The sequence below is a fragment of the Anomalospiza imberbis genome, chromosome 29 (genome assembly GCF_031753505.1).
Source record: "Anomalospiza imberbis isolate Cuckoo-Finch-1a 21T00152 chromosome 29, ASM3175350v1, whole genome shotgun sequence".
NCBI lineage: Eukaryota > Metazoa > Chordata > Aves > Passeriformes > Viduidae > Anomalospiza > Anomalospiza imberbis.
This window is the reverse complement of record NC_089709.1, coordinates 1,699,372-1,726,651: the sequence shown is the minus strand read 5'-3', so window position 1 is coordinate 1,726,651 and position 27,280 is coordinate 1,699,372. Positions and strand designations below refer to the sequence as shown.

The window sequence follows — 27,280 nt, the reverse complement described above, 5'->3', positions numbered from 1 at the left end:
GCAGCACTGCCTGCACTCCCTTGGCCAGCAGGAATTGGCCTCATGGGGGAAAACTGAGATGGAGTGCTTGCTAAAAATACCACTAATCCCCAGGGCTGGGGGGAGTGGTGTTGGCAGGGCCTGGCAACACACAGGGGCCAGGGGAAGCTGCACGCTTAGAAATTAATTTAAATCCCAGCACTTCACCCAGCCAGAGAAATCCCAGCTGCTGCAGCTGCTGCTCCTGGAGCTCAGGGGTGCACCCCAATACCTAAATGTTAAGAGCTTTGCTCCTAAAGCAGCCCCATGCCAGGCACTTGCCCCAGTTCATCCCACCTCTGTGTCTCTGCTGTTGGACCATCCTCGAGTGGGTGCAGGTCCTGCTGTGCCCCAGTGGGGAGGGGAGATCTGTCAGTATTGGGAAGGCGTGGGGAGCACAGCAGGAGCCCCCATAGCCTCAGGCACAGCTCCCTGAGCAGCTGCAGACAGAGGAGCCCCCCCAGCCCTGCTCTGGGCTGGGTGCCAAGGCAGTTCCTTCCCCTCACAGCTCTGTGCGGCGGTGGATGCCCACGGGCAGCTGCAGGCAAGGCAGGCTGCACGTGACAGCCGGACTTTCAGCAAGCGGTGACCCTGCTTGGCCCCAGCCTGGCTGCCTTCAGCTGTCCTGTGGAGATCCACAGCCAGAGCCGGGGTCTTGCTCCCAGCCTTAGGGCTCCTCGCTTTGGGCTGTACTTCATGCTAACAGGTCTTTGGTCTCTGTCTCACATGAGACAGGACAGACAGCTAGCTCTCATCCCAGGCAAAGCCAGCATTTGCTTTGTACAGGGAAAGGGGCTGCTTCAACGACACCCAAAAAACTGCTGCTGCATGGCAACAGCATTGCTACTTCTCACCTTCCACCAGCATCTCTGGCATGTGGTTCAGCTCAGACACAGACAGACACAGGACAGGGCCTGCAGCCACCCCTGGTGCCCAGAGACCAGACAGCTCACCCTTTTCTAGAGCTAGGAGTGAGGGAAGGAGCTGGGAGGGCTCTGCCCCAGCATTTCAGAGCCCAGCCCTCATGGGCTTAGCTCTGCCCAATGATCCCTGTGCTTGAGGTAAGAGGCTCAGTTCCAAACTCTACCCTGCTCCCTTCATCATTCAGCAAATACTAACTCATCTCAAATACTCTGTCCCTCTCCAAACCCCACCATGGACCCCTCTTCACCTCAGCAGGATTTAACACACCGCTGAACAACAACGCTGAAACTTTCTTTTTTGTTATTAATGCAGAATGTTATGCTGGTCCTATGGCTGCACATTGCAGAGGTCAGTCCCATGTCCCAGCTTGGCTGGGCTGCCAGTCATCTTCCAACAGAGACACAGAAAACCAGTCAACAGCCTGAGGTTTTTTTTTGTTTTGTTTTTTTTTTTTTTTTTAATCTCAAAGGAGAAAATTTGCCTCAAAACCTGCCAGAGGGATTTGCAGAACAAGGTCCAAAGGTTTCAAGCTCACAGTCTTGGAAATTCCTCTGGTTTCTTGTACCTTCTTTAAAAACAATAAAGGAGGGACAAAACTATAAAAAAGCAAATGGGGACTGAGCCTGCCCTTGCTTAAAAAAACAAGAGAATAATTTACATGCACATTTTAAAAACGCAGGGTCTGAGTGACAGTGACAAGGCAGCCAGGCCTACGAGGAAACTGCTGCACAGTCCTGATTCCACTCCAAAAACGTGGTGAAAGAAGGATGAGCACAGCCATGCACAGCCTGTGCACGTTAACGCCCCACTCCTTGCAGAGTGCTTCCCTACACATCAAGGGCAGAGAAATTTTCTTCCTCTTGGGGTTTGCGGATCCAGCTGCCATAGCCCAGCTCCTCCAGAGCGCTGAAGAAGCACTGCTTGGCTGCCTGGTATGCTGTGGCTGCCTCCTTGGCATCCGAGTACACAGAGAAGCCCTGCAGGTCCTTGCGGTTGTTCTTTGCACAGAGCTGCTGGAACAGGGTGAACATTTTCCTCTTGGACACACGAGACACCTCCAGCTTCACTCTGGGAAGGAAGACAGTGACAGCAATGAGGGACAGGACACTGGGAAGAGCCAAGAGAAGCAGGGGGCTCAGGGAAAATCCCATGATGGAGGAGCCCTGGGCTTGGCAGGGCTCAGTGGTAGGGTCCAGGCAGGGCAACATTTTGTTTTCCTTCAGGAGTGCTTGCTTATGTCTGTTTAAAATTCCTCTATCCAACCCTCCCCATGTGTCGGGTGCTGTAACAGTGCAGAGTGTACTCCCCACCTCAGAGCTGCCCCCCTTCCCCCAGACAGCGTCAGGAAAAGGCAGTGTCAGGAAAGGCTCTTCTTACCCATCTACTTTCCCTTTGGTGCCGTCCAAGATTTCAACTTCGCTTTCATCAGCAAGACACCAGTTCACCGATGACTCCTTCGTCTTGCCTGTCTGCCTTGCAGAGTCGTACACGCTGACTCGCCCAACCTGCACGAGAAGGAAGCTTAACCTGGTCCTGCTGCCTCAGTCTCTTGCCCCTTTCATCCCTCACAGTTTCAGCTCATCCCAAACTTTCCAGAGCCACAAGGAAAAGGTTCTTACTGAGTTGAAGGCTAGAGAGGCAACTTTAGTGTCCTTTTTTCCAGACTAAGACACTGCCAGTAACCCCCAAACTGTGGGGTGACACAAAGAGGGCAGGTTCTTGGGAGTTGTCCTGTGTAGGGCCAGGAACTAGACCTGATGAGACATTGTGGGTCCCTTCCAACTCAGGATATCCCTTGATTGTGTGATTCTGTGTTTCTGGTCACTAATTCCTGCTCCTGGTTGGAGGGCTGCTGCACAACGACCCTCCCTGCAGAGTGCCTCAGGGACCCTCAAACCCACAGGCAAAGGAACGGGGGACAAAGATGAAGAAGTGCTGCAGCTGCAGTACCTCAGGATGGTTAATGTGATATGGAGCCTGGAGCTTTTCCTTCAGTGTGTTCCCATCCCTCTCCATACGGCAGCAGATGGCACGGGTCAAGTGACCCTGACTGTACAAGTAACCTGTGGAGACAGAAGTAAAGGTGTGAGGAAACAGGATGGCACAGGTGATGGGTTGGCCAAGCCCCCAGAACTGCAGCACTGCTCACAGGCTCCCGAAAGCTCACAGCATGTGGATCATAGCTACATGTATCCTGGATGTGTACGACAATGGTCTACAGACCGCAACATTTCTCACTAAAGACACAAACACGCAGTTTTTGTCTCACTCTCCTAGATCACATGTGCTTCCTAAAAATCCAGAACTTTGCAGAGACACTGACTCTACCCACAGCCTAAAATCCACAGACTCCTTTTACATTTTCAAACAGCTCTGCCAAGAAAGACAATTCAGTCTGTTACTCCTACACCCTCCACAAACAAACTTTGCCATCACACTGGGGAGTGAGATGAACTGTCACTGCAGCCTAGTTTTACCCTGGAAGGACAGAGGGTTTCGCACCGAGTGTAACAGAGTGGAGATAAACTGGCTCCAGGAAGTGTGACAGCAATGCCCCTTGCAAGCCAAGAATATTCCAGCGTAAGATTTTGTCACTGCAGGACATGGTTCGTAACCGTTCCCCATGCTGGATCCCGTCCCACGTGGGCACAATGTCACTCGACTCCACAGGAATGGTGCCTTCCCCTGCACAAGAGAAGAAGAAAGCTTTTCTGTAGAGTGTCAGATATTGAACAAATCAAAACCCCAGCAGCAACTGCACAAGACACTTCTGGATACCCAGAGTCTGACACCAGGTTCATACTCCTCAGCACTGGGTACTGATGAGTCTGACACCAGGTTCATACTCATCCTCCTCATCAGTACTGGGTACTGATGAGTAATTTTCAACATGGCTGAAGCAGAAGAGAGCTTTGCTTGAAAGGCAGGACACAGACCTAGATCAAACTTCAGCTGCAAACTTCACAAGCGTGGCAGTGCAAGAGGCAGAGCTGGAAAGGGGAAAGGGACTGGGACTCTCTCTAAAGCCTTCCTGGGAAGGGGAAAGGGACTCTCTCTACAGCCTTGTATCTACCTCTTTTGGTTCCTGAATGCTTCAAATCTCACAACAGCACACAGAGGGAAGCTCTGGAGCACCAGAAAGGCTCCCAGGAGAGGACTGAAGCCACTCCATGGTGCAGGGAGTGATTGCACTCACCGTTCTCCACCTTGGTCCGCAGCTTGCCTTGCTTGGGGTTCTCAAAGAGAGGCTGATGTTGGGGTTGTCCCATCTCGTTCGCCTGATCGCTGCAGGATTTATCAAAGAGTGCTCCGTCTCCACACGGTGCTGTGCTAGAAAACAAACCCCTCTCTGCTTAGCACTGACTGTAAAGGAAACAGCCAGGGTCAGGGGTGTGTCAGTGCTGCTGACACCAGTCATTCAAACCCCCCACCAACCTGATGTAGAGGTGGAAGGTAACACTGCTCTTTATTTTGAGTTTCTTCCCTCCCGCTTGCTCAAAAATGCTCTCTTCTGTAGAGGAAGGATTAGACGGGTCATATTTCATCAGCTCACTGTAAAGAAACCTGAGAAAAACACCATCCTGTCAAAAGGCTGCTCTGCTTCTCAGGCAAGAAGTGCTTCAACTGACAGGCAGGGTCCCACGACACCCATTCCTGCCACATGGAAGAGCAGAGACCAGGAGCTCTGGCTGAGGATGCCTGGGAAGCCAACAAACAATGCTTGATGCACAAAAAGGGCAAAAAATCCAGCAGATTTTCTGCCATACAGAGGACAAGCAGAAGAAAAGCAGCATCCTGTCCAGGAAGCCGGGATAAGCTCTGGCAGGAGAAAAGAAGGAGCCTGGGTGGGTGCTGCTCGCATGCGTCTGATCCCAGGGTGAAGAAGACTTCAAGGTTGTTAACAGCACCTTTAGTCAGCAGCAAGTTTGCATTAAAAGTGAACAACCCTGCAGGCAGCTGAATTCAAGTGGTATTAGAACGAGCCCAGGATCTGTTTGCACTGCTGGGTCTTTTATGGCTGCTTCTGGCCAGGGAAAACCCTGAGGTCTCCCAGCATGATGTCAAGGACTAAAGAAGAACTGCAGCCTCCCAGACAGTCCTTGAGCAGAGCCTGTGCAGGGACTGATTTTGCAAGGGGAGGCAGAGTTCACTCTGCTGTGCCAGAGCAGCCACTGCTGTCAAGATTAACAGCTGAAACAGTCAGTAAACAAGATGCAATCCTGATTCATCACTTCCCAGAGACCTGCCCTCAACACTTTCCCTTGCTGAGGAATGCAGAGCACAGTGGCAGCACACAAAGGCTTGGAGGAAGCAGCTGATTTTTTTTTTGTTCATAACTGAAGGACAGATGTTGACCAAGCAGTCCAACTTCATCTCACTTTAGTTTTCAAAAACTAAAAACTGCCACAGTGAATGTGGGAGGAGAAGAGCAAGAGAAGAATTGTGTAATTTAGTTGGGAAAACCCTTTCCAGCCTCTGAAAAACATGTTCATTATCAAAGCAAACATATTCAGTATGTTTTCCTGAATCCTTCTACACCCAGACAGGCCAGGAGACCAAGCCTGCAGTGTCTTGGCGTGGCAGGAGCTGTGCTCAGGCTGGAGAGCACCCTGCATATCAGCCCAGCAGCTTCAGCAGGAGGCTTTAATATTAAAGTACATCAGATGCAGCCCTTGGGCTCCTGGCAAGTCTCCCATTCAGTACTTATTTGGGCATCATTCAGGTATGGCCCCTTCTTATCAGAAATAACTTCCCTCTATTCAACACATGAGTAAACAGTGTCTGAGGATCACAGCATCTCTCAGCACAGCAAAAAACTCGGGGTGTGTTCCAGCCACATCCCTCCAGAATGGGAGAGCAGCTCCTGGCAGGCCCCTCTCCTTTTCCTTTTGAGTTTCCCCTTTTCTCACCTCACAAAGCCTCTTCGAGAAATGATTTCTGCATGACAGTCATTTACTGTCTCTCCCTTCAAGCTTAGCTCTTCCCCTTTCACACAGCGATTACCTGAAACAAACAAACACATAAAGAATTAAATAATAGGGCAGGTATCAAAGTCAAGATGGCTTCAGAGACAGAGGGAAGAAGTCTTATTTCTTTGGGCTCTCAAGCAGCAGCACCAGCACGAGCACCCTGCCTATTAAATCACTATCACAAGCAGTTAAGAAAATAAAGGGACGCCACTTTAGGGACAGACAGACTTCAACTGCCATGAGTTTTGGGGGACTGTACCTCCCCGAGGGCTTTTCAGCCCATCACTCCAGGTAGAAGCCTGGCAGCAAAGCAGGGAGGGAGAGAAGGTACGTGCAGCTGGGAGAAGCTGGGGGATCGTGTGCTCTGGCACATAAGGAACCCATGCTCTGATGCACAGAGTAGGACGCAGCAATGCAAGCAAAGATTAGGAGCAATATAGCTGCAGGCACATTTGCTATGTTCTCTCTCTCTCTAACCGGATCACTCATGACACCATGTGAGCCTTGGGAACATTTTGTACCCTCTCTGAGGAAGCCTACAGCAACAGCCATTTCTGAGCCGTGGCTGACAAGGAAACCTAGCACGGAGAGTTCCGAGCGTGCTGGAAGAAGCTGCTCATACCTGTTCCGATGCTGACCACCACTCCCAAGCCCTTATCTCCTCTCCTCATGATGATGGCAGCCAGGATCTTGCGGCCGAGCAGGCTGTGCTGGACGCGGGCCGTGAGGGAGTTGAAGCGCTGGTGGCTCAGCATGGCCAGCTGATCGTGCAGGGTGCTGCCGCTCACGGGGAGCTGGGATGGGGACAACAGCACACGTCCTGAGCAGCTCACACGACACAGCTCAAGAATGAGCTAAGCTGCAGCACAGCTTTCCAAGCAGAAGGCAGTACACAGAAAACTCTGAGCTTTGGGTGGTGCTGTGTCAAGGGGCGGGTGAAGTTCTTCTAGGTATTTCTGGGAAAGCCTCATCCAAGGCTTTGAGCTCTGCTTTAGCCGCATCAGAGACAGCAGCAAGCGACACGGGCTGAGGAATGGCCTCCTGACAATGCCAGGGAAAACCCCGAGCAAGAAGGAACAAAATTAACCTGCCTATTTCCAGAGACTCAGCCAAGGAAATCTGTTCCTGGCTTTGGAGGAATTCCTCCTCTGGCTGCCGGTGAGGAGAGTGCACAGTCATTCCAGTGCAGACCAACTCATCTCCTCCAGCACTGCTGACTGACAAATCCTCCCTGATGGCTTTGCTATTTAGAGCCCCAGCTGCACTGCCTGGAACGAGGCTTTTCAGAGATCACAACACTCTGAGCGTGATTTATATCAGCCCAAGTTTGGGACAGCCATCCTGACACAACCAGGGCTTTGCGTTTATCTGATGCATGAATTTTTTGAGCTGATACACAATTTTTAATGCAGCACAAAGGAATTTGGAAGGCGTATAATAGAAAAAAAGTTATAATTAAAAATAAGCATGTTCCTACTCTACCACAGGAACACATTTCATTAGCTTGTGGAAGAATCTGATAATAATTTAGCCCTAAAGCAGAGGCCTGTAGGACAGAAGGGTATGCCTGTGCCCTGAGGAAACATCTAACCCACTTCAGGAAAACCATATCAGGTTATCAACAGCTGCAGAGAACAAAGGGATCACGGTTAATTTTGAAAGCATTTTTTGGCTGGACTGAGGGGAGGGGGATAGGCAGGACTACAAACACAACCCCAGCTTTGGCAGAAGATTTACCTCAGTGACACTCATCCCTTCCATGCGCTCAGTCTTCTCTGACTCCCCAATCAGGACTCGGAGCGCTGCATCAGCTGCCTCCTGCTTGCCCTGCTTTTTGTTGTGTGCAGTTACAGCTGGGAACCAGCGGCCTCCAACCTTCGCCTGATAGACAAACCTACAAGGAAACCAAGAAACCTGTGGATTTCAGTTTGGTTTTTACATTCTCAAAGTGGAGAGAGGACGGAATCAGAGGGACAAGATTCGGCAGAGGCAGCAACTAGCCCTGTTGCCATCTCAAAAGGCATCAGCGATTTTGAGCTTTCTGCCCTTTTCCTAGGACAAGAGCAGCAGCACAAAATTCCCTTCTGCCAGATGCTGCTACTTACTTGGGGTCATGGGGAGGTCCTGACTGGTCAATGAGTTTGAACTCTGCAGCAAACCCATTGGAACGGGCATATTCCAGCAGGCCACTGACAGGATTGACGTTAAGATATTTGATGAGCTCCCCAGCACCCTTCGTTTTCACCACTTTGGATTCATCTGGAGTGGCGATATTGTGCATGGACTGGTCACTGTGAGGCTTCACAACAGGCTAGGGCAGAGTTAGACAGGAGAAGACTGTTAAACACTGAGCAGCTGCATTTAGTGCAGGCCAAGAGCAGCAGCAAACCTCTGCCCCACATGACCCTGTGGGGTGAAATCCAGCAGAATAGGAAATAAAAGGGGGGAAACACCCAATTCCAAACACTTGGGTCATATAAAAAAGCTCTTTATACCTGTTCAGGCAAGACATGGGGTACAGACTCTCCAGAAAGAATCTTCACAGCAACTTCTGCTGCCATTTGCTTTGCTCCCTTCTTGCTGTTTCCTACCACAGCAGGGAAAATTTGGTCACCCATTTTCACACAGTAGCTGAACCTGACAGGACATTACAGTACATGAAAAGTGTTAACCACACGTGTCTCAATCTGCTTATTATCCCCATGCCCCACTTCCCAGGCAAATCCTTCTGGGTTATCTCCAATTTATCTTCAATTGAATTCTGCTGTGATGGCCCTAAACACTTCCAGTAGAGCACCCCCAGGAAGGGTACAGGACTGGAACCTCCTCCTGCTCTGGTAGAAGAAACAGCATCCTTTCTCTGAGAAAGGGCATCACTTTGGGTCTCCTTCTGGAACTAGATATCTTGGACAAGCCATGCCCAGAAGCCTTGGCTAAGAGGAGCACTCAGCTAGGTCAGTGACAAGTCCAGGAATGTGGGCAGCGTGCTGAAGGGGAAGGACAGTGAAGAAAAGAGTTTCCACCCTCCCTCAAAGCTGACCAGAATACGCCATACCTTGGATCATGAGGTGGGCCTTCCTGAGAGAGCAGCTGGAATTCAATTATGTTCCCTGATTTTTGACCATACTCCATTAATATGCTGATAGGATGCTTCCCAGGAAGCAGGTTGAGGTGAGCAGCTGCTGCAGATGACAGCTCTGGCTCCAGCTGCAAAGGCTACAGCAAGAAGATGGAGGAAATCAGTGTCAGACTCAATACTGTTTGAGCAGCCTCACAAAATAAAGAAAACAGGACTCACCAATTCTGGTTCCGAGCTGTTGGAGGGAAATGGCTCCTCACATTTAATTCCACTGTGCCTTCCATTCTCTACTTCACTCATCAGGACCTTCATGGCATTAGCTGCTGCCTCCTGCTTAGCCAATTTTTTGCTCCCTGCTTCTGCTGGTGGGAATTGGCGCCCGTTGATCACTGCCTGGAACTTAAACCTTTGAAAGAGAAAACCAAAGGGGCATATTGAGAAGCAGAAGTGTGGTCTTCTCAGAGCAAGCAAGGCTGCTCTTGGAATTCAAAGGAGGAGAAACAGCCAGCTCCCAGCTGGGAGAGTAAATCCAGGCTGTCACGAGCAGAAGACAAAAAAATCCCAAGGGTACCCAAGCAGCACTGCATCTGGGCCTTGTTTCATTACATTTCCAGAGCTGTTCACAACAGAGGAGCAGCTCCACGTTTTGTTCTGAAGGAACAGGACGAATTGCCTTGTTCCACCACAGATGCCAGAAACAGGTAATGAGTGTATGCAGGCAGCAGCTCTGTTGTGGTTCCTGGCCAGGAATAAGAAAGCTCAAAAGCAGCCTGCACTGTTTCATTTGCACCTCCTCCTTGTGGCATTCTCCGTGGCTATCCAGGGCATCCCTCTTAGAAAGGTGATGCCTCACATAAACCTCCTGCCTTTGACATTTCTGCCTCCCCCATGCCGGTGACCTCTAACAAACAAGTTGATCTTCCATCCTCCAGCCCTGGAAATCTGCTTCCAAGGAGAGTGAATCAAACCAGATCTGGAGAGGGATTATGGTGCTGAATCCATTCAGATTATTTCTTAAAAACAAAAATAAAAAAAACCCCAACAAAACAAAAACAAAACACCCTGGGACTCCATCTTTAGAAATTAGGCCAATTTTCCTGTCTAGTGGATCTATTGACATGTTCCAGTGTGGCACATGTGGAGATTTTCTCAGTCTCACTTATGCTCAGTAACAGCCATGATTCTACAAGGGACTCCAGAGACTGACTTAGCCAACTGCAGTGTCATGCCACATGCTCAGCTCAGAGAATTGGCTCTGACCTGCTACAACACAGAAATGTCCAGACTGGGGCCACCTTGTCTAACTTAAGACACCTGCACCCAAACACTTTGTTCTGGGCTCCCTTTACACCATTTCCAGGGTGAAAGCATCTTTAGAGGCAGCTTAGAAATACCAGTTTCCCCCTGTACGGTCAAATCGAAGGCAAGTAATTAGATAGGACCTAATGAAGAAATTAATCCCATCTTTGCTGCTCAGAATGAGGAATGCCAAAAACGGGCTAGCTAGGGTTAAATTTTAGCCTTGCTTTATTTTTTAAGCTGATGCAAGGAATCAACTAGATTAATCCTTCTGAAACGTAAGAAACATTAACAGCAGGCCCCTTCAGGACAGTTGAGTGGGTGAACTCAGTTTAAGTCAAATCATTTTATGGAAAAGGAGCTCAGAAAAGGCAAGACATTTTCTTACCGTGGCTCATGAGAGGGTCCATTCTGCTCCAGCATGATGAAATCACAGTGTTGGTATGTGTACTGGGAATATTCAGTAAGGCCACTCACTGGGTTCTTCTCCTGACAAGCCATCAGTTTCTCTGCAGGTGTACATGGGAAAGCAGTTTCGAACTGGGCAGCATAACTGGGGGAAGACTGAGAATCCATGATGTATTCTGACTTATCAGGCTGCTTGCTGATAGCATTCAGATTATCTGGGATATCATCTGTGGTCCACTTGCTGTTTTCTGAGTTATCATAGTTACTCAAACTGGAGAAGTCAGGCTTAGTGTCCTCAGATGCATCTGCCTCCGTGTCACCGACACTGCCCTGACCAGCTTGCCCCAAAGGCTGCTGCTCATTTTCTGCACTTTCTTCTTCTTCCTTCACCGCTGCTGGCGAAGCTGCGGTCACCTCCTGGGGACACGGAGGGACAAAGGAAGAGGGAAGACCTGACTCAGGAGGTGTGGCATCTGCCATCTGCATTATTGTGCTGGCCTTCAGCCTCATCTGCATCCTCTCGCGTTTCCTGTTTGTCAGGGACCACCGTGGTGGAGTCGCGTTCTGCTTGTGGACATCTCCCAGCTTTTCCAGAGCGCTAAGAAACGCGTTAACATCCTTAGCCCTCGAAAACCCAATGTTTTTGGCAAGATTGAGAGCTGTTGTTTCCACCACACTGAACAAGTAGTTGCAGATTTTCTCCTTTGTCTCAGCCATCTCCGTGTCTCCCAAGCCAAATGTGCTCCGCTCTCCTCTGTTCTCACGATTTGCTGGATCTGTGCAACTGGCACTGTGGTCAGTAGGGCTTCTTTCTCTCCCTGAACTAGGGCTGGCAATTCTCCACAGTGGCGGTGTCTCTCCCTCTTTGTGCAACTTGCCTTCTCTGAGGAGTTTATACAAAACACGGTTGACCTCTTTCTTTTGAGTTTTAAGTTTACGTGCCAGATCATTAGCCGTGCAAGTCCTCCCCTCCCCGAGCTGCCTGAAAACAGTCAGAATTTCTTGCTCATAGTCTTGCCCAGCAAGAGACAGTCTTTGGAAATTCAGCCTCACAGCATCAGAATCTCTCCCGGAGTTCTCCTGACGATGGTGCTGCGGAGGGCAATACCGAGGCAGAGTCTCAACCCGTGGATGCTGGCTGGAGAACCTAGGGCCTGCAGCCCTGCTGGAGCTGGGCTGACCTCTGCCTGCAGGAGCCGGTGCCGCAGCTCGTCCGCCTCTGGTGCGCCACTCCTTGTGTGATCCCTGTCCCTGCAACACAGAGACTTCAGCGTCCTGCTCTCTCAGGAACTGCTGGTGTAAAAAGGTTTCCTGATTAGTTTCTTGTGGGGTACGAGGGTGGTTAAAAAGACCTCGGTTAGTGCTGGGGCAGTTATGTCTTGGCTGGGTGAGATAGGAGCCTCTGCCTCGCCCAGCGCCTCTGACCATAGCGCACTCCTGGGACACGAGCGGGAACCAGGCTGCTGACGAGCCAGGAGAGAAGCTGCCACTCACTCCACACTCTCCTGCCCTGAGGAGAAAAAACACAGGAGCTCAGATCACCTTCTCACGACGACAGCATTCCAGAAATGCAGTTTAAACCGATTCCCAGCTACTGAGGCACTTCATCTTCTCACTTGTCCGTTTTTTCCCTACTTTACTAGGAATCTAAATTAGTCCTGTAAAAACACAAACGGCAAACTCTGGCTGCCCAGCAGAGAACCAGCAGCCCCAAACTGCAGGGGAAGTCAATCCCAAGAAGCAGCTTTGCCACAAGCAGCCCTCTGCTCCTGTGTTAGGCTTGATTCCAGCACGGGGCTGGGTGGCACTCCTGAAACACAGCAAGCTCCACTGCCCTGCCTCAAGGGAGAGAAGAATCTCAGATTTTAGGACGTTACAACCTGAGAAATGGGGGCACTGAGGAGGTAAAGGAACACAAGGAGGTGAGCTGGAGCAGCACAAGGAGCTGGAGCAACTTGCACGGGCACACAGAACAGAGCTGCAACAAGCTTGCAATTATTTTCAGATTCGTGGGCAAAACAGTGTGAAATGCCAAGTGTCTTTTCCTCCCTGGACACTATGCGACCTGTAGAGGTAAAACATCACACGGCAGGGGAATGAAAGTGATAATATGCAGAGAAATTGGGCGGGTGTGCAGCTGGCAACGATACGTGTTTTTTCCATCACAGCCCAAATCTCAACCTATCACACAAAGTCGTGCTGCCCCCCTGGGGTACAGGGGTAAGACTTAACTATTAATATGCTTTTTTAACAGTAAGGAACCCAGCCCAGCATATTCTAATTTTCTGATAACACTTGCTACACAACGGAGAGGATAAGGACACGGAACATGATACACACTGCCGGGTCCACGCCCTGCCTGCTCCTCCGTGACCTCCTTACAGCACCTATCGTCACAAAGACAGCTTTTCTGATCCAAGCCTCATCTTTACAAAGCTCCTTGTGAAAAATGCGTTATTTTATGATCGGCTTTTCGCAAATATTAAATTGAATACTATATGTATTATGTTATATTGATTAGAAGTGCTGTAGTAACGTTTTAATAATATAGTAAATGTAGTTTTGTAATTGAAATTAAGCTTTAGTAGTTAAAATAGAAAATATGTCTGTGTGGTATTCTTTTTGCTCAAGAGAAGGAGAAGATAATCAAGAAATTCTTCACACAGAGATAACAATTACAGAAACCCCTAAATCTTCCAGAGGAGAGGAATTTATGGCTTTCCTTATCAACAAAAAACCGAACTTCTCCAAACTCGACTTAAGACTTCAAGGCGCCTGGGATTAACAGGAATTTCTCAACAAGTACCGGACGAATTTCTTGTTTTAAATAAAAAAATAGGCATATTCATGAAGTGCTTTGTGTATGCAACAGGTTACCCCTCTTAGGGAGGGAATTCTCTTTTATCGGGGTCCTTCTCCTGGCTCACTTTTGTCCAGAGAGAGGTACCCAGCCCGGGCTGTAACTTTTTGCTGTTATTGTCTCTTTAATTGTCCTAACTCTAATTGTTTAATCTTTATTACTACACTTGTATTATTTTTTTTTTCCATTTCATTTTTATTAAACTTTTATAAATTTTTAAAACAAGTGATTGGCGTTTATTACACTCACCCCATCCTCACCAAACGCCTCAAGGTCAACTTACATCTCACTTTCATTAAACAACTGCACTCGGCTGCCTTCACCGGGACTTAATTTTTACAACAAACATGGGGAGGCTGAGTGCAGAGCGACAGGTTCCCGGTTCCGAGGGAATCCCACTGCTGCCCCCCGCTCAGCGACCCCGTTTTACAAAGCGCTCCCTGAGCCAGGGGCAAAAACAAGATGAGAGCTTTGGGAAAAAAAAAAATAAAAAAAAAAACAAACCAAAAAACGCTCTTACCTCAGTCTCATCCGCACGCCAAGTTATTTTATGAGAAAATAAAGGGGATAAAAAAAAGAAACCGAGCGAGCGCCAAGATGGCTGCGAGCTCCGTTTCGGTTTCGGTTCCCGCAGCAGCCGCTCCGCCCCGCCCAGGGAGCTCGCAGCGGGGGCTGGCCGGGTTTCGGGCTTTCCCAGACAGGCTCTCAGCTTTGGGAGCAACCATCAGGTTCCTTACCGGCGGGGGAAGCTGGGGGGAAAGCGAACCCAGGAGGGCAGCTCCTCTCCCCGGTCCCTATGGCGATGCAGCCCCGTCACTCAGGAGCTGCCGCCGGGACGGGGGTCCCGGTCCGCACACGAGGAGCGGCTGCGGGGACACCCGCCACCTTCAGCGGCAGCCCAAGGGAGACCCGACCCATGTCAAACCACGTCCCCGGGCCCGCGCACCCACGGCGGGAGCTACGGCACCGCGAGCACGAGGGGCTCGCCCCGGTCGAGGCCGCCGAGCCCGGAGGGCACTGCACGGGAGACAGGGCGGCCAGCACCGAAAGCCGGGGCTCGAGGCTTTTATTCGACGCGTTCTGCCCTGTAGAACCCCGTCCCGACAGAGACCTCGGGGAGCCCGGACACGGTCACACCGCGTTCCGAACGCCCGCGGGGTTGCCTGCGCTTGGAGGCCGCACCACGGCCTGGGCCCGCGGGGTCACCGGATCCGGCGGCCGCTGCAGGACACGCAGGGCCGGAGGGATCCACGCAGGCCCGTGGGGGCCCGAACTCGGCCCGGAGCTGCGGGGACCGGCACCGGGACCCGGCCCGCAGCCGCCCCCTCCTCGCACCCCCGTACCTTGCCGCTGCCGCCGCTGCCGGCGCACGCTGATGACGCACGCGAGCCCCACGCGCCTGCGCGGGGAGCCGCGCGGCGGCCATCTTTCCGCGGGCCCGTGCGCGGCCGCCATCTTTCCGCGGGCCCGAGCGCCGCCATGTTTGGCGCGGGCAGCGCACGGCTGTGCCGGCGCCGCGGGGCCCGGCGGGGCTGGGCTCGGCCGCTCCGCTGCGGGAGAGGCAGCGCAGCCGCCCAGCGCCACTCCCGCTGTGTGCCGGGGGAGCGGCCGCCGCTGCTGCCCGTGCGCCTCAGACGGCGCTTCCCCCGCCCTCGGCGTCGCCGAGTGTCCGTGTGCCCCCCGGCCCCGCCGTGCCCTCGGGCCTGGGCGGCTTCTCCCCTCCTCCGTGCGCCCCCAGGGCCCGTGGGACACCCATTTCATGTGGGCGCTGTGTGTGGCGGGGCTGCGCTGTGTCCTTCGGGGTCCCTTTGTCCCCTGGAGCTTCCTTATCCCCGGTGCCCCTCAGCGAGGTCTCCCCCACAGCGGGGCTCCTCTGTTACCTCAGGCTTCCTGTGGGGCTCCCCTCCGTGAAAAAATGCATGTTACATGGTGAAAAATGCATATTACATGGTGAAAAGTGCATATTACATGGTGAAAAGTGCATGTTACATGGTGAAAAATGCATATTACATGGTGAAAAGTGCATATTACATGGTGAAAAGTGCATGTTACATGGTGAAAAGTGCATATTACATGGTGAAAAGTGCATATTACATGGCTCTACGCAGGTAGTTACTATATGTGTTGTGTTGCGTTGATTAACAGTGTGGTAAATGTAGTTTTGTGGTTAAAATGAAGCTCTAGTAGTTGAAATAGAAACTATGTATGCGGGGTTTTTTTTTTAAGGAATGAGATACTCACTTCAAGGTGGGCATCACAGAACATAGAAATCTTCCAGAGAAGAGGAATTTATGGGTTTCTTATCAGAAGAAGCTAATTTCTTCAAGCCTCGCTCAGACTCGAAGACGCTGTGGGGATTAAAGGAAACAGTTGACATTCAACAGAGAGGGTTTCTTATTTTAAATAGAATGTATGCATAACCATGAAGTATGTATGAATATGCAACAGTGTATGGTTTTTAAGGGTTATCACAAAACATGCTTATCAGGCCTAAGTGCCCGAGAGCATCCGGACGTCCGTAACTCTTTGCTTTTTATTGTCTTGTAATTGTCCTAGCTCTAAATTTGTTTACTTTATATATAATTTAAAGACACACAAGCCAGTGATGGGGATTGCAACAAAATGTGGAAACCACCTGGACAAGGGCGGGAGAACCTCATTTACCATCAAACGAACGTGGCCAGCCCGGAGATGGACCGTCCATCAAGGCGATCCGAGGAACACCCGGACGATGAATACGCCATAAATATCTGAGATTGAGGCAGCCGGAGCCGTCGGGGAGATACGTCTCAATACCGAATTCCGGGAACGCGATCGTGGGTGTTCTTCGCTCTCCGGACACGTTTTGTTCGACTTGCCACAGAGGAAGAACTCCACATGAATATGTGCAGTCGGAAAAGGAAGAAAAGGGTCTCTGCCTCGGGTAAGAAAAACCGTATAAAAATCGCTGGGACGGGACAGTTGGTGTGAAGCATCGGGGACCCTCTGCTGTAGCTGATCCCGGGCTCGGCACCGACCCTTTTTATTGGATAGTGGCTTTTCGTTGTTATTCTCTAAATTTTTATTTGGACCGTTTAATAAATTTTCTTTAATTAATAAATTGGAGCATTCATTTATAACACGGGCAAACCCCATCCGGACCGTGTGAGCTACAGAAGTACCGCCACGGAACAGACTGCTCCTGACAGCCGTGTGTCATTCACCGTCTGGCACCGGGATCCGAGCGGGCGCCGCCCGGCACTGCGATACGCGGAGTAAATAAACAGACTCCACAACCTGGGGCAGTTACGAAGTGGGTATGTGTGCCAGCGCCCGGCAAAAGTGAGATATCTCTCCAAAAACTTGTGCCCCGAGCCTCAGTCTGACCCACACCTTTATTCACAAAGGTGTTCTATATGCAATACATTGCACAACTTTTCCATGCATATTCAACCCCTGGCCCTGCCTGTCCTCGCCTCTCATGCTAAAAAGGTCCACACCCTTCTGGGCAGGCGTGGTTTGCTGTGGTGGTCGCACGGGGGTCTCTCGGTGGTCTCTTGAGGCTGAAGATTCATGGCTGAACTTTTGAACTTTTCTCCTTTGCAAATGCTCTTTCGGTCCTTCAGTGCTTATCTGTGAACTTCTGTCAATCTTGATGGGCTTAGAGACAGGGGAGCGTCTTCATCTGGGTTCTCTGCATCCTTGGTCCCCTCCGGTATTGTACTTTATGCAAGAAGCTTCAGAAATTTGCATTTTCCTATGCCCTTTGTACCATGGCAGAGGTTTCTTAAGTAAAAGGTTAAAAAATTCAACACATAACTCTACAAGCTAAAATATAAATGCTTGGTTCATTTTGTTAACTTAACTGAACTCCAAAAATCTCTATTTCACCGGCGCTGCCGTTCGTACGGCTCCGAGCCGTCAGCGGCTTGGAGCAGCACGTGTCGGGCAGTGGGCACTGTGGTATTTTATATTTGTGGCTATGGATCATAACCAAAAGGCTTGGGAGCCGAGCTATTCAGAGAGAGACCAGCCGTGGGGGTCTGGTTCTTGATCCAGGCAACAAATGGCAGGAGAGGAGGAAGTGGCCTCAGGATGCACAAGGGCAGATTGGGTGTTAGGGGATGTTTCTGCAGGGAAGGGGTGATCAGGCACTGGAACACGCTTCCCCGTGGCGCTGGTGAAGTCATCATCCCTGGAAGTGTTCAAAAATGGAGTGGATATGGCCCTGGCAGTGATGGGGAATCAATAGCTGGAATCAGTGATTTTAGAGGGCTTTTCCAATCTCAGCAAATCTGCAATTCTATAATTCTGCTGCTGTGGTACAACCAGTGAGCAACTACCGCATGCAGGGCCATCATCTGGGAGTCCCCAGACCTTCTTCTACCAGAGTGGTGGGTGTGGAGAGAGCCAGGAGGGTTCTGGATGAATTTTAGGGGTCCATCTGCCTACATTTGTCCACGAATGGGCAAAACATACAAAGAGAAGCTCCTCAGAGCACCCTGGTCCTCCCAGCAGCTCTGTGTGTCCCGGTGGAGTGGCAGCTATATTTAGGTGGGGACTATATACCTGCCGTGGGCTCTTCCCTGCAGCTTTCCAAAGGCATTTCCATGAACCTGGAGCAGTGGCAGGGTGCAGAAATGGTGAGTCAGACCCCAGAATTGCCAGGCTCAGCTGCTGCTCATGTTCAGTGAAGGTTGTGGATTGTTTTGGGCTTGTGTGTTGTAGTGTGGTTTTGGGATTTTTTTTTTTCCTGCAATGGAGAGACTCCTTGCCTAAAAAAGAACTCTGCACACTCACTGAAGTTGTCACATCTCTGTTCCTAGGAGGGTCTGGGAGCACAAAGGCTCCTGTCTGGGATGAGGCTCATGGGAGACCATCAGACACGGGGGTCACAGTGCACATAAGCAGTCTCCCATCCACTTCTCTGAACAGCACACAGAGGACACAACTACCGACTCCTTGATCTGTTCTTTTCTCTTTTTTTTCACTCTCTTTTAATTGCTGGTGATCACTCCCAAGCTTTGCTCCAGGCTGGATGGATGTGATTCATCTTGGCTGCTGTGGAGATGGAACAGGAAGGTTCCAGTGCTGCTGTCTGCAGCCTTGGTGTGCTCATGAAATCGTGTGCTGCTGGCATTGTTGGGCCGTGTATCCTTTAGAATTGCAACACCCTAAACCTGACAAACAGGCACTTCATCCACACAAGCTCATTCTCCTTTCTCCTGCTTCATGGAAAATTGGCAGACTCCCAACCTGTTTCCATAGGAACGGGGCTGGGAGACCAGGAGACCTCCAGCTGCTGGAGTCCCAGCATTAACACAGCCATGGCATCAGCTTGGCCGTGACAGGAGCTCCTGCAGCCTCTGGAGATTGCAGTCATGGGAAAAGGAGTCAATTTGTGGTGGAGATAAGGAGCTGATAACCAGCTTACCTGAGGCGGCCCGGCTGATTTTGGTGGAGGGTGGAGAAAGCTCCATTACTTACTCTTGGATGCTGGCCCTCATCCTGCTCCCCTGCTTCTTTGGGGGCTGCCCCAAACCTCCTGCTTTTCCCAGGCTGAGCAGAGGCTTCCCCGCAGGATGGCAGCATTCACTAAACCTCCGGCGTCAGCTGGAGATGCCTCAGGTGTCTGCTTTGATTTGCTTCCCTCTTATGAAATGAAAAGAGAGGAAATAAATTGTGGCACAGCTCCCCCGCCTGACTTTCTGCTCGGATGCCAGTTATCAGCTCAGGCTATTGTTCTGCAGAGTTTCATTTTAAGCTCCTTTATTAGACACTCTAAAATATCACTTCCTTGCTCTTGCAAACAGCCTGTTCCTGCATGAGAGATTTGCACTTCTTAATCAGCTGATGGTGGTTTCTGAGGGAAGGCAGCCCTGGGAGTGGTGGTTTGTCACCTGCTGTGCTGGTGTTTCATCCCCTCTGCCCCAGGGCCAAGCTGTGTTCTCACACTACTGGTAAAAGGTGCAATTAGGGTTTGGCCTCCTTGCAGAAGCACCCATCAAACACTCCAGGCTCCTCATGTGTGAAGTGAGGACCTGGGCTGAGCTGGTTCCCACGTCCTTCTGAGTGTTGCACTTTCTCCAGTCTGCCTGCAGATGTACAGCTGGGAACTGACATGGAAAATCTTCGTAACTCCAGAGCTTCAGTTCCCCTAGAAGGGAAAAAAATGCTTTATTTTCTTCCAATGGATTTTTATGGTAGCTATAAACATGGAGCAGGTAATGCTTGGGAGATGCTGCTCCATTCTGAGCCTGTGGCCTTGGTATGGGCACCAGAGCAAGGAGCTGCTTCCCAGAAAGGGCCTTCTCCCCCTGCTTTGCTCTCTACTGCTCCCAACAGACAGGTTCCCAGCTGGGGAAGCAGCAGAGCTGTCCAGGGAATTGCACAAGCTCTTACCTTGCTGCTCAGCCAAGGAGTGAACCTGTGCTTTGGTCCAGCCCCAGCAGCTGCCACGTCTGTGGTCTCAAGACATCAAGGTGGGTTTACTCATCCTGAGAGCTCCCAGTGAGGGTCAGAGGGGAAGGGGCTCTCCTGACACCTCTGTCTGTGTGATACTCATCCACCTCAGGCACCAGGGATGGACAGTGTGCTGCAGTGGAGCCCAGCAGTGAAAGGCAGGTAGGCCTGGCACATCTGCAGCAGAAGGAGCCAGCACGCTGACTCCCACGGAGCTGCAGTGGTGGGAAGCAGCACAGATTTATTCTGTCTGGTACAAAAGGTACCCTTGAAAAAAGGCAGAAGGCAGACTGTGGCTCTGTGGAAGGGGCTAACAGCAGGTCTGTTAGCTAAAGGAGTGAGAAGAAGCTGAGAAGCAAGAAGAAGCTGATAAGGAGTTCTTTCTAAGGTTGTTACTAAGGTGACTAAGAGAAGAGAAGAATCGAAGAAAGATAAGGAAGGAACTTTGTAGCTGGACAAGAAATTTAGCAGAAGTCGCTGTTACTTTTCACCGATGGTGTTGAATTATTGTGGCCAATAGTTAGAGTAGAAGAGGTATAAACAATTAGGAAGTGTATAAAAGGTCAGCCATTTTCAAAAATAAAGAGTTACTATCTGAGACTGCTTGATGTCTCTGCTTTGTGTCGTGACCACCTCAACAACGACATGGCTCAGCCACCTGTGTGGCAGGACGTGCTACGTGAGCACGGCCTTCACTCTGAGTTCTTGGATGATCAGGGGCTCTTTTCATGTGGTTTTAGAGCCACCACAGCATGTGTGGGCAAATCTCCCCTGGAGTGGGCTCCTTGGGCTCCTCCCTCCCAGTGCCATCATGGCCAGGGGCTCCTTCGGCTGGGAAAGGAGCTGTGGGAAGACAGGCTGCTCAAATCATGCTTCAGATGTCAGTGTCTCTTTGGCATGGCTCCAGGCTGGTCAGCCTCTCCCTTACAAAGGCGTTGACTCAGGTGGTGGCCAAAGCATTGCTGCAGGAGGTCAGATGGGGAGCCTAGAACCTCCCAGCTTGTTCTTGGAGGGGCACTAGTGAGGAGAAGGGAGTTCCTTTCACTGATGCAGTGGTTTCCAGAGAGTCAAGCAGCTGAATTAATGGATCCTTCCTAAACCCGGAATTCAAAGATCTTCTTAGTACATGTCAGTTGACATGGCATTAATACTCCCTTCTGTGACCTTTACATCACCATCCAAGCCCAGGCTCCCCTTTCTGCCCTTTCATATTTAATATTAAATCTGATTTATCTGCAAGGGTGCTTTATCATGTGCTCAGACAAATCAAAGGGATTTCACAATCCATCCCTGAGGCAGAGCCATGGGTGGGAAAAGCATTGCCCTGAGGAGAAAAGCACTGACCTGAGGGTAAAAACATCACATGCACCCTGGACAGAGCCCTCCATCACTAGTCCCTTGCCACTTACCACCACTCCAGTGCCTGATTTTGACCTGTGTTGCTTGAGGTACTTGCTGACATCTCCCCCACCCCCTTTTTCTTGAAGATCAGTGCTCAACAAACTCCAAAGCTGCCCAAGGCAGCAGCTGCTGCTCTCCACTCCTCTTGATTTATGTGCTGTTGAGCACAGAGAGATTCTAAAGGACCATCTCACAGGGAAAAGCCTGGCACAGCTGGGTCTCTGAAGGACTTCCTTGCATGTAGGACTCCTTCGTGCCTCCCATGAGATCCCATTACACCTCTTCCAGTGCTTTTTCTTTAATTGCTGCAGACCAATTTTCATGCAGCACAAACTGACTGCTGATGGAGTCAGTGCCATGTGCTGATGGAGACACAGGAGACTTGACTGGAGGGACTAATGGATGGCGGAGGAGATGCCAGCTGCAGATCACAGGGACATGTACAGCACTGTAATTGGTTGGTTTGCACAGATTTCCTCCCAAACAGCATTTTTTAATCTAAAAGAATGCAAGAAACTGGAACATGTCTTGCTTCATTCATGGCTTCCCTGGAGGCAGCAGCAGCATGTTATGGAAAAAAGAGAAGGAGGAGGAAAAAATAGTCAGAAGCACCAGGTGGCTGAATATCTTGCAGCCTAATTGATTCCTCTTTAATTAGAACAAAACCTGTTGCACTCAACCGGCATTCACTGCCAGCTTTGGAGAAAGCAGCATCTTCCCTGGCCCTGTACCAGCCCAGCTTGGCATGGAGGGAGGAGAGGAACCTCAGGGAACCATGTGAAGCAGACAGTTCCTCTTCCACACCTGGGAATCGAGGCAAACTCCAGCTTCTACAACTTTCTTCAAGGCAGCAAGAGCAGGATGAAGGACAGCCAACCATGCACACTGAGCTGCAGCAAGGGAATTGGCTGGGATTAACTGGAGTAACTGAGACTTCACAGGGACTTCTGTGCCTGTGCCTGACCTCACTTGGGAACTGCTCACCGCTTCTCCCACAAATCCAGTTGTTTTTAAAATGGGAAAGAGCTCGGCTTCGTGTGCAGTGAAATGACTTCTCTGCTTTTTGCCTCTTCAGTTTTGAATGGATGTTCAAAACCTTGCCTGTGTTGGGGACCCTCCCCACCTGCAGGGCTGTGTCTAGCCCTGGGGCCCCAACATAAGGACATGGAGCTGCTGGAGAGATTCCAGAGGAAGCCATGAAGATACTTCCATGGCTGTAGCACCTCTGCACTGGAGATGGGCTGGGAGTTCAGCCTGGAGAATGGAAGGTTCCATGGAGACCTTAGAGCCCCCTCCAGTGCCTAAAGGAGCTCCAGGAAAGTTGGAAAGGGACTTTGGTTTAAGGTCTGGAGGCACAGGACAAGGGGGGATGGCTTCCCACTGCCAGAGGGCAGGGTTAGATGGGATACTGGAAGGGAATTCCTCCCTGTCACAGTGCTGAGGCCCTGGTAGAGGCTGCCCAGAGAAGCTGTGGCTGTCCCTGGATACCTGGAAGTGTTCAAGGCCAGGTTGGACAGGGCTTGGAGCAACCTGGAATAGTGGAAGGTGCCCCTGCCCATGGCAGGGGGTGGGACAATATGAGTTTTAAGGTTTCTCTCAGCTCAAACCAGTTTGTGATTCCATGAAAACAGGCTCTGCACTGGCTGGTACAGGTTAGGTGGCAATGTCAAACCTCATCCCCTGCAGCACCTGGTCACACCTCAAATGCTTTGGGCAATGCCACCTTATGGTTTTAATGTCCTTGTGACATGTGCAAGGGCTTCCCCTGGTGCAGGGTGGCTGTGGGGGCTCTCCTGTCCCCTCACTTCTCCCCAGCAGACCTAGAAGCTGGACCCCACTCCTGGCCCTGGGTTGCTAGCTCTATTGAAATGTCATCATGGATGAAGTGACAGCTTGTCTGCAGGTTTTGTAGCAAAGCCCCCACCACCAACTGGCTTCTGATGGCTGCTGTTGTTCCAACACAGTGACTGCTCCCCAGCAGAAAACCCCAAAATAATCATTTAAGAAGCAAAGTGTCATTTTCTAGCCCATCCCTGCTGAAAAACCTTTCTTATGGTGGGAGCACCAGGCCAGCAGCCTCTGGGAAACCGAGATGACTTCTTCCATCTGTTTAACATGTAAAGGGACACAGATGCTATTAACACTAGCCTGGCCTCTCATCAGGCAGCTCCACCCTTTGCAGGTGCTCTCAGGAATTACAGGGAGAGAAGAGGAAGCTGATGTGCAAACGCTGTGGCTGAGCAGGAAGCTCAGAAGGTAAAAAGCATTCTCCCAGCCCTTGCATACAGTCCCAGCCCTGCTCTCAGCATTGGGCAGGGGACCTGGCGGTGCCACAGGCTCCAGCAGTTAACTAATCCCATTGGAATGGCCCGTAGCAAGAGCTGGAGCATCCCTGTCTGGGCTTATGAGGGCTCAGGAGCTGTTTTCGTGGTGCCCAGCTGTTTGGCTGATATTACCCACACTGCTTGGAAGGCGTGATCTGGCCTGCAGACCTCACACCACTGCGCTGATAATTAACAATAATGAATGAGCCCCTCGGTGCCAGGAGTACCAAGGCTGGGTAGATGAATTAGCAGCAGAGCAGCCTCAATTTTACCTTGGAAAAGGAGCAGCACATCCGAGATGGAAATAGCTACAGGACAGGTCCCCACCTCACTTTATCTCTGCAGCAAGTGCAGAAGAGGGTTTCCTGAACGTTTTTCTTCCTGGGTTCAAGAGCTGGGGACCAGATCTGGGTTGCCCAGCTGGAAGCCACATCTCCTGCTCACTCACCACCCACCCCATCCCCTAGGAAGAAAAAGCATCTCTACAGGGAGTGAGACTCCCAGCTCCTGGCTGGGGAAGTGCCAGCATTTAGAGGCCGTAGCTCAGCTCCAGAGCACTTGCCTGCCTGCAAAGGCAAAGCCTGATCCAAAGCCCCTGTTCCCTGCCTGCCCCTCCCTCGCCCCCAGGAGCTGCCTCCCACGTCCTGCTCACTGCCAGCAGGCAGATGCTGATTCAAACCTGTGCCCTGTGGAGCCGTTTGCTTGGGATTTTCCTCTGCCTTGTGGAAGGCCAGTGGTTCCTCTCTGTTTTTAAAAGTTCTATGTGTAAGGACCTGTTTAGCAAAACAACAGCTTTTAAATCTCTTTCTTTCTTTTCTTTCTTTTTCTTTCTTTTTCTTTCTTTTCTTTCTTTTTCTTTCTTTTCCTTTCTTTTCCTTTCTTTTCCTTTCTTTTCCTTTCTTTCTTTCTTTCTTTCTTTCTTTCTTTCTTTCTTTCTTTCTTTCTTTCTTTCTTTCTTTCTTTCTTTCTCTTTCTTTCTTTCTTTCTTTCTTTCTTTCTTTCTTTCTTTCTTTCTTTCTTTCTTTCTTTCTTTCTTTCTTTCTTTCTTTCTTTCTTTCTTTCTTTTCCTTCCTTTCCTTCCTTTCCTTCCTTTCCTTCCTTTCCTTCCTTTCCTTCCTTTCCTTCCTTTCCTTCCTTTCCTTCCTTTCCTTCCTTTCCTTCCTTTCCTTCCTTCCTTCCCCCTCTTTTTTCCTCTTTTCTTTGGAAGTGCCCTTCCCCTCCTGTCACTGCACATCCCAGCGCTGATGCGGGCACATTGCACTGGGCTGGGGAAAGGTGCCCAGACCTCCACACCAACAGCATCCTCCTCTTCCTCCCTCTCACTCCTGGGACTGGGAAAGCAAGGGGCAGGCACAGGGAGGTGGAGATCCACGCTATGGCCATTATTGCCTTTCTGTTCACAGAAACTTTAATCCTGAGTCATTAATTTAAACAGATTTCATGCTGCACATAAAGATTAACATATTTTGCCTTGCCTTCATGGGCAGTATCAGAACTACAGCTGCCTTTGTACAGCAGGGCTCTGCTGCTCTAAGCCATTAATCCTGGAAATGAAGCTCCAAGGGTTTAATCACCTATCAGAGAGCCCCCTGGACTGCTGGAGGTATTTTTAGGATTTAGAGGTATTAGCTCAAAACTAAAAAAGCCTGATTTATTGATTCATCACAATTCAACTACTGCACATCACCTTCCTCCTTCTCTGCTGGCTCCACGACAACATGTTTAGCTAGGGGAGCTGTTTCTGTTGGCATCCTCCTAGCCCACATATAAGGATGGGATTTGGGGCGCCAGTCCCTCAGCCTGCCATCTTCAGAGTGAGCTGAAGCCAGCAGTGCCCTGTTGCTAGGCTCAGAGTGGTGCTCATTGGGAAAGGATCCAGCTTCCCCTTATCTCAACCAATGCATTCACTTTGGGAAAGTTATTTGTGTGCCCTTGGCACCCCAGACAACTTTTATCCTTGTTTTTTTTCGGAGGTGAGGGATGAACTGGAGGGAGCAGCCCAGCTCTGATGCTTGAGCAGGGTTGGGTGAGCATGGGGAGCCTCAGTGCAGAGCCAGAGGAAAAAGCATCTGCCATGCCACCAACCTCCTACACACCTTTCTTGAGCCACAGCCCAAGAACATGGGAACAAAAAATCCTTTTTGGGACCAGGTGTCTGGAAAACCCCTCATCACTCCCATAAAACAAGGCATCTGGGGGTTCCCCCTGGTTTTACAAAGTGCCCAGCAGCTCCTGGCGGGGGGGGGTCCAGAGATGTGACCGCAGCCTCAGCTTCCCTCTGCACAAGGGAACAGGGATGTATCCCCTTCCCTGGGGTCTCCCCAAACTGCACAGATGCACCCCGAGGAGCACCAAGCTGCTTCCCGGGGATGAACAGGACAGCTCAGCACTGCTGAGGGGAATCACTGCACCCGGCACAACCCTCGTGGCACAAAGTCTCACTTCAGCAAGGTGTCCCTGTGTCAGGAATGCCTCCAACATCACTCCACTGTTGGCCCCAGGGGCAGAAAGAAAAGAGCTCTCACGGCTTGTGGAACAGAGGGTCCGAGGCACCGGTAGCTGTACGTATAGATCATATATTTGTGTGTGTAACGCTGCACAGAGAGCTGCATCCTTACACACCCGCACAGATAAATACTTCCAGACAGTGACCTCTTCAGATTAAAGTCCAAGGCACTTTTTACAGTGAACAGGTTAAAGCCATAGTTTAAAACATGCCTGTTTCTGGGTACAGCTCGGGTTTATGGCAATGCTGTGGGGATGGGCTGTTGTCATATGGGCCAGTCCCCACTCCTGTCCTCCAGCTGAGAGACCGGCCCTGAAGGAGGAAGGTGAGCCCGGGACTGGATCCTGACCGCAGAGACATGCAAGCAGCTCCCACTGGAAGGTGCATCGGCAGTGCTGAGACCCCAGCGGGGGGAAGAACACTTTGGGCGGAAGAAGGAGCAGAACTTGGGTGCACAGAGCACCAGGGCCCCCAGCCAAGAGCACCCACTGGGCAGGTGGTTCTGGAGCCCTGCCTGGTGCCTCATGGGGCTCTGAGGTGGCTCATCCCATAGGGAAATAACTAATGCCACGGAGAAGCTTTTTCTCTCTCCTGCAAAATCCCCTCTCTACAACCTTGAACCCTTTGGATACCTTTTAGGAGGGAGCTTGGAGTTAGGTGAGAGGAAGCTCAGAGCAGTACAGAGCCTGGCAGCAGAATCTTCCCAAACTGCTGAGCAATCACCACCATCGCCCCCCACCAAACATACCTGGTGGCCAAGGCACAGGGCTCTGAGCTGCCTGGGAGATGCTGGGCAGGAGAAGCCCAAGGGAGAGTGATGCAGAGGACCAGGAATCCCCTGGCAGCCCCAGACCTAGCTGGCAGCAGCAGAGGCTCAGCCCTGGCCTCTCAGAAGAACCAGCCTCTTTCCTCCATCAGAGCTGGTTTCTGCAGGGAGATTTCAGGTCTGGGCTCCAGCAAGGAGCATCCAGATCTCATGGCAGCTCACTGCTGCTAGGGTTCTACTGGGTTGGACTGGTCTGGAAGGGTGAGACCAGCGCAGCTCTGACA

The 27,280-nt window shown here is 50.9% G+C and overlaps 1 protein-coding gene across 3 annotated transcripts; it reads right to left on the bottom strand.

The window, feature by feature from the left end:
* Window positions 1–1,374: 1,374 nt before the first annotated feature.
* ADAR (adenosine deaminase RNA specific) lies at window positions 1,375–15,002 on the bottom strand. Of its 3 annotated transcripts, none has more exons than XM_068174865.1 (15): window positions 14,902–15,002; window positions 10,679–12,208; window positions 9,211–9,397; window positions 8,968–9,128; window positions 8,408–8,549; window positions 8,018–8,223; window positions 7,650–7,806; window positions 6,535–6,706; window positions 5,853–5,946; window positions 4,378–4,506; window positions 4,139–4,272; window positions 3,445–3,627; window positions 2,893–3,005; window positions 2,320–2,447; window positions 1,375–2,010 (listed from the first exon to the last, which is right to left on the bottom strand). In XM_068174865.1, exons 1-15 carry the CDS (start codon window positions 14,982–14,984, stop codon window positions 1,770–1,772), a joined length of 3,660 nt encoding a protein of 1,219 aa, XP_068030966.1. In that variant the 5' UTR covers window positions 14,985–15,002; the 3' UTR covers window positions 1,375–1,769. The 3 variants fall into 3 exon arrangements, with proteins under 3 accessions (XP_068030966.1, XP_068030967.1, XP_068030968.1); XM_068174866.1 differs by lacking the exon at window positions 14,902–15,002 and adding an exon at window positions 14,079–14,224; XM_068174867.1 differs by lacking the exon at window positions 14,902–15,002 and having other exon boundaries at window positions 10,679–11,949; window positions 12,051–12,186.
* Window positions 15,003–27,280: the final 12,278 nt, after the last annotated feature.

Bases quoted from the DNA above. Each gene is read 5' to 3' on its own strand.
- ADAR (XM_068174865.1), bottom strand. From the start codon at position 14,984: ATGGCCGCCGCGCGGCTCCCCGCGCAGGCGCGTGGGGCTCGCGTGCGT. The intron at 6,707-7,649 runs GTAAATCTTCTG...TCCCCATCCCAG, and splicing joins AAGGGATGAGTGTCACTGAG to CTCCCCGTGAGCGGCAGCAC. The intron at 4,507-5,852 runs GTGAGAAAAGGG...TGTTTTTCTCAG, and splicing joins TCTCGAAGAGGCTTTGTGAG to GTTTCTTTACAGTGAGCTGA.